Source organism: Cupressus sempervirens, chromosome 2, assembly GCF_028749045.1.
Source record: "Cupressus sempervirens isolate cs-2001-9-10 chromosome 2, ASM2874904v1, whole genome shotgun sequence".
Classification (NCBI taxonomy): domain Eukaryota; kingdom Viridiplantae; phylum Streptophyta; class Pinopsida; order Cupressales; family Cupressaceae; genus Cupressus; species Cupressus sempervirens.
This window is the reverse complement of record NC_143119.1, coordinates 778,367,838-778,374,126: the sequence shown is the minus strand read 5'-3', so window position 1 is coordinate 778,374,126 and position 6,289 is coordinate 778,367,838. Positions and strand designations below refer to the sequence as shown.

Below are 6,289 nucleotides of genomic sequence, written 5' to 3'. Positions count from 1 at the left end.
CAAAAAGAGTCTCATAATAATTAGCAAAGGCCTGAATAATAGACTCAGGGTTAGAGATGTCCTGGTTATCAATTGAAAGTCTATCAATAGACTCTTTAATACAATTATGCTTAAGAAGGTTGAAAAAGAATTTCGATTCCCTATCCCCAAATTGGAGCCAGTGGGATCTAGACCTGATCCTGGCTCCCCAAATTCTAACATGCTGATGCTTCTTAAGAGCATCTTTGGTAGCATTTGATAAATAATAAGTAATTTATTAGAATCTATCTCTTATAAGATTAAATGAAACACGTACCACTCATTACATCTAAATAATGCTCATAATATGAAACACCAAATCTTTACGTAGAATATAAGTCAAAAATTTTTACTACTAATTGATTCTTCAAATAACCTCCATCTAGAATGTAACACTAAGGTTAGGTTTTATTACGATGTCAAATATTGATATCTTATGAGAGAAAAAGAACAACACGGGAGTCACATGGAAAGGGTTTTAAAGCAAAATAAGAGAATCTTCCGAAGTTTAGAATTCAAATCCAAAGCGAAGGGCCGACGATGGAGGAATAATATAAATGAATGTAAATAATATAAGATTTTGAAGGCATCAGTTCGCAAGTACAGCGCAGCATCATAGTTCCTTCGTTTGAGCTTCAAGTTCAAGCTTTCCGTTTTGGCTCTAAGCAGCAGATCTCAAAATATCTCAAGCAAACACAACAGGATTATAATCTAGGGGTTCAGGGTTTCAAATCCAGGGTATAGGGTTTCAAATCGAGGGGTTAGGGTTTAGAACCAGACATCAGCAAGATCCTTGGCTGAGTTTTTCTTCTTATTTGGGTTCGTTGGTAAATTTGGTTCTCGGCTTGGATTCAAAGGGTTGAGGCGTTGGAATCTGTCAAAGATATGGCAAATGCTCTGGATATGTCGTTGGATGATTTGATAAAGAACAATAAGCCTTCCTTTCGCGGAAGGGGTAGAGGCGGCGGCTTTCGCAGAGGGGGCTTTCGTGGCGGAGGCGGCGGCGGCGGCGGCGGTTTCCGTGGCGGCAGAGGAGGAGGAGCCGCTCGCAGAGGAGGAAGAGGAGGAGGGTTGCCGGTCCGTTCTACGCCGTATACGATTGCAAAGGCAAGCAAGAAATGCCAATTTCTTTATTTCCACTAACTAGGTTTCAAAAAAAAAAGACAAACCCTACCACTTCAGTCCATGGTGTCGATACCCAAGATATGGTGAAATGATTGTGTGGAACTTTTATCCTTTTACCTGTTAGAGTAAATCCTGAAAAAAAATGAGAAAAAAAAGAAAAAAAAGTTTCTATTGTTATTTTTGATAATATCAAGGTTCGCAAACCCTAATTGGAAAAAATCCTAGCTAGGCTTCACTGTACCAGTCGAATGAAAATTGAAGCTATTTGGTGATCACCCGACAGTGTTTTTGTTTGTGGGAATTGGTAATGTTAAATTTTGACAAGGTCCAGATGTCCGAACCCTAATTCAGAAAAAGTTAAATAGCTGTACTAAGCTGATTCATTAGGCCATGCAGCTGAGGCGACTGAAAGTTGAAGCAGTTTATTATATCTTTGAGTGGAGCGAATGTCAGTGCTGGGGATTTGCTAATTTTACAATATTTTCTGGAAAAGACTAGTGTTGCATGGAAAAATATTCAAGGTGGTGGTTTCTGCTAAATTTAGGACCGAATGGGTAGATTTCCCTCACAAGAATACAGCTTGGATGTTAAGTGTTGTGTTTTTGAGGGAAAATGTGTGGTCCTGTGGCATACCCAGATATCAGGACATTTTTCAGTCACACTGCTTGCCATCATATTACAGGAAAATATTCCAAATTTTAGCATGTGTGATTGATGTCTTTTGAGGTAAGAAAATATGGTTTTTGGCAATCCCAAACCTCAGAATGTATACCAGCTGCAATGTTTCTCTAAATATTACAAGAAAATGATGGCCTTTGTTAGCATGAAAGGTAGACATTGGCAGTCCTCAAGTTTCAGGACATCTGCCAGGTCTCGTGCATCTCTTCATATTACAAGAAACTGTTGCATTATTAGCAAAAAAAGGTAACTATGATATGTTTTTTCAAGGTCAACTGAGAAAGTTACTATACTAGCCAATAGCCGGGTTCAATTGTTGGGGTCTCTTTCAAATTTTCCCGTAAATGGAAGTACCCAAGGATACTAAGAGGAAATAAGCAAGAGAACCACTGCGCTAAGGCATGCTGCATAGCTGGCTGGAGGCCCTGGTTTAGTTCATCACCTTGCTGATTCTTTCACTCCCCTGGATCGGTCATTGGAGCATAAATTCACAAATGCTGTCTCTTAACCATTAGTCATAAGCGCTTGATCTGAACAGCTCATGTGGTTGGTTTTTTCATTTAGCATTGCCTATGTGGAGGTATCTGTAGGTGGATGTGTGCTTATCAGTACTTTCTATGTTATAATTACCGAATTGTGCCATTTTAGTTATAATTTAATGTACACTCTTTCATGTTTTTTCTCTGGAGTCTTGTGAGTATTACAAGGCTAATAAGATTTGTATGATGCTGATCCTGTTATTGTTCAAAGCAGTCTTTCAGTCGAACCAATGGTGCCATTTGGCAGAATGGCTTGTTTGAGGATAGCATGGAAGCCTTAGGTATGCCATATGGAATTGAGACTGGAACGAAGTTGTATGTCTCCAATTTGGATTATGGAGTTTCAAATGATGATATGAAGGTTTGTATTAATTTCATTCATGTAGAGACAATATCCAATTTCTGGTGAATGAGATAGATGGAGTTTAGGATTTTCTGAAGAGTTTTTCCTTCTCTTAACAAAAGATGTTTGCTGCAGCAACTCTTCTCAGAGGTGGGTGAACTCAAAAGGTGTTCAATTCACTATGACAGAAGTGGACGCTCAAAGGTTTGTTGTTTTCCTCTTTGTAAGAAACTTTTTTGTATATGACAGTTATATTAGAAGGCTTGTTGTTTTCATTTTTGCAAGACACATTTTTATATATGACAGTTATTTTAGCTTATTGTTTTTGTGAATTCCAATCCATTTTGAGTTTCTTCTAGTCTTGCAACATAATTGCTCATTCTTGGAATCAATGTCTCATTATTTTGGAAATGTAATCAATTGTCGTTTGAGCTTCTCTAATAGTTTGGTAAAATAATTGCTCATACTTTGAATCAACATCTCATTATTTGGAAAAATGTAATCTGAATTGGTAGTTGGAGCTTAGTATTGTTAATTAGTCTCATTTTACAGAGGGGAATTTAATTTGATGAATTTTTCTGTAATTACTAATATTGATATGCTGTTTGTCCTGCTTTCTGTGTTTGTAGCAGCTGCCTATTTAACTAGCTGTAGGTTTTTGATATTTTTCCAACTGTTCAAGCTGTATGAAGTAAAAATAACTGGTGAATTTCCCAGGCATGTACTTGAATAAACTACCTAGTTTAAAGCAGATGAAAAATCCTTCACCCGTTGCTTGGATATCCTTAAACTTATGAAGTATATTCACTTTTCCAAGTTATAAGAGACAATATTTCTTTGCCATGAGGGGTATTGAATTTGCTCGATGTGAGTTGAATGTGCTAATCTGGTAAAAAATACTGTTCTTTCTTTTCTGACAGTTCATTTTTTATGTCAACCTATTCTACCGTTAAGATTTTGATGAACTAGATCTTCAGAGAGTCTCCTTGTCACGCAAGCTGGGCTATCCTGTAAAATCAATTAAATATATCCCAATTTATGAACAAAGCTTCTTTTCTTGATTGTAGATCTGTTGGAGGGGTTTAAGGCTATTTATAATCAAGATAAATTTGGGGTGTTTCGAGATGTGTTTTTTCCTGGGAACAAGTGTGCAACAGTAGCCACAGTAAATTTAATGTTTCAAAACTTTGACTTGGTAGACCTTCATATGTTATTGGAAAATGCTGGGATTTCTTGAGATAAGGTGTTCAAGACCTTTTGGAGTTTTCTTTATAGCTGCTCTGATTGTGGGCCATTTCTTTACTATACTTGGGAAGGCATTGCATTTGTCTGGCTCCAACATACATTTTATAATAAGAAGCTGGATATGAATCTTGTATGTAAATTTGCAAATTGAACTTAAGTTTTGTTCAGTGAGGCCCTGGGCTTTCTGTTGGAGGGGTTTAAGGCTATTTATAATCAAGATAAATTTGGGGTGTTTCGAGATGTGTTTTTTCCTGGGAACAAGTGTGCAACAGTGGCCACAGTAAATTTAATGTTTCAAAACTTTGACTTGGTACACCTTCATATGTTATTGGAAAATGCTGGGATTTCTTGAGATAAGGTGTTCAAGACCTTTTGGAGTTTTCTTTATAGCTGCTCTGATTGTGGGCCATTTCTTTACTATACTTGGGGAGGCATTGCATTTGTCTGGCTCCAACATACATTTTATAATAAGAAGCTGGATATGAATCTTGTATGTAAATTTGCAAATTGAACTTAAGTTTTGTTCAGTGAGGCCCTGGGCTTTGTATTTTGATAGGTGAATAATTATAATTCAAGTCTTTATTGTTCGTGTAATCATGCCCTTTAAGTTTTGACATTTTGATTTGCATATTGTTAAGTTTTAAAAGTGGTTTCAGAATTTTATTTTTTCTTGTTTATGATCTGATAGAAGTTTGCATTTAAACTATATATTTTACATTATTTTTAGAATGAACACAATGAACTTATATTGGAACTAGATAGTCCGTAGGATTAGCACCATGTACTTCACGTGCCTGTTATATGTTTTTACTTTTTAACTTTTGCTTTCTAATGATATTTGACTTGTATGTTTTTAACTTTTGCTTTCTAATGGTATTTGACATATTGTGACAGGGTTCAGCTGAGGTGGTTTTTGTAAGGAAGGTTGATGCTCTTGCAGCAATGCAGAGATATGATGGAGTCCAGCTTGATGGCAAACCCATGAAGATAGAGCTTGTTGGAACAAATTTGAACTTGCCTGTCTTGACTGGAACAACTGCTGGAAGAGGACGTGGAGGCCCTATGACGTAAGTTATTTTTAAGCATTAACATTGTTTCTTATCTTTGTTTTTCTTTTTTGTCAATACATTTACTAATAAGTCTACTATTAACATTCCTCAAATTTCTTATAATCTGTAGCAATAAGTAATCTTTATATATCTGTTTAGTGATGTTGTTATGGCTATTTTAACACAATCATGATATAAATATTACTCTCTAATGTATAATATCTGTATGTTGAACTACCTCACACATTACTTCTATGATTCTAAAAATAGTCATCATTTCTTTTCTGTAATGTAGAAGGGGATTTCCAGGGGGTATGAGAAGAAGAGGTGGTGGTGGGTAAGTAACAATAGCCCATCTTCTACAGTCTCTGTGTTTTTAAAGACAATGACCAAATGGTTAACACAGGAAATATGTAAGCATAACAAAGTTTTCTGTCAAACAGCTGGAACCGTGGCCGTGGTCTTGGATTTGGTCGTGGTCGTGGTCGTGGACGTGGGCGGGGAAGAGGCAGAGGCCGAGGCCGTAGAAGTCAAGTGCCAGACAAGTCTGTGGAAGAGCTTGATAAAGAACTTGAAACCTATCACGCGGAAGCCATGCAAACATCATAGAGGGTGGCGTATTATTGAAGATCAGTTGCAATTGAGAATTTCTGTCAGAGATGTTCCCACCCTTTTGTTGAGTATAGTAAGGTCCAATCCTATTGTTGAGAATATTAAGGAAGACAGATGGTCGGGAGGAAGCTGCCATTTTTTTTATTTTTGTTCATTCTCTAGGGTTTGTCCCTCCAGTTTGTGCTACCTGGATTCCTTTGGGGGTCTTCTAAAACATCTATTGGTTCAAATTGCTTTATGTCTGAGATTTGCTTCTGCAATGACTGAACTTTCCAAGGAACAGAGACAGTAGTTTATCTGAAGATTGGTGTGCCATAGATTGTACTGTCATTCTTGTCAGTTGTTACTATATGCTCATTTGAAAATGCCCCATATATACATAGTACAGGAAATTGCCTTGTAAGCTTATATTGAATATAGAATTGAAGAATGGTAGTCTTTAGAAAATTGAAGAATATTGGTCATTAGAAAATAAGGAAGTTTATTAGTTATATACCAAGGGGAAACATAAAGTGATAACTATATACGTGTATTTCAAGAAAAGGATGCGTGACTAAAATTTAGCATAAAGTGAATAACTGTATACGCGTATTTCAAGAAAAGGATGCGTGGCTAAAATTTAGATGCGAAACTACTTATATAAATTATTGTGTAGAAGATGTAACGATGAAATGATTAAA

At 36.5% G+C, this 6,289-nt stretch overlaps 1 protein-coding gene across 1 annotated transcript; it reads left to right on the top strand.

Moving 5' to 3' along the window:
- Positions 1-601: 601 nt before the first annotated feature.
- LOC149575785 (THO complex subunit 4C-like) lies at positions 602-6,056 on the top strand. Its single transcript, XM_089815575.1, has 6 exons — positions 602-1,125; positions 2,575-2,721; positions 2,839-2,907; positions 4,843-5,015; positions 5,293-5,334; positions 5,441-6,056. Exons 1-6 carry the CDS (start codon positions 904-906, stop codon positions 5,604-5,606), a joined length of 819 nt encoding a protein of 272 aa, XP_089671701.1. The 5' UTR covers positions 602-903; the 3' UTR covers positions 5,607-6,056.
- Positions 6,057-6,289: the final 233 nt, after the last annotated feature.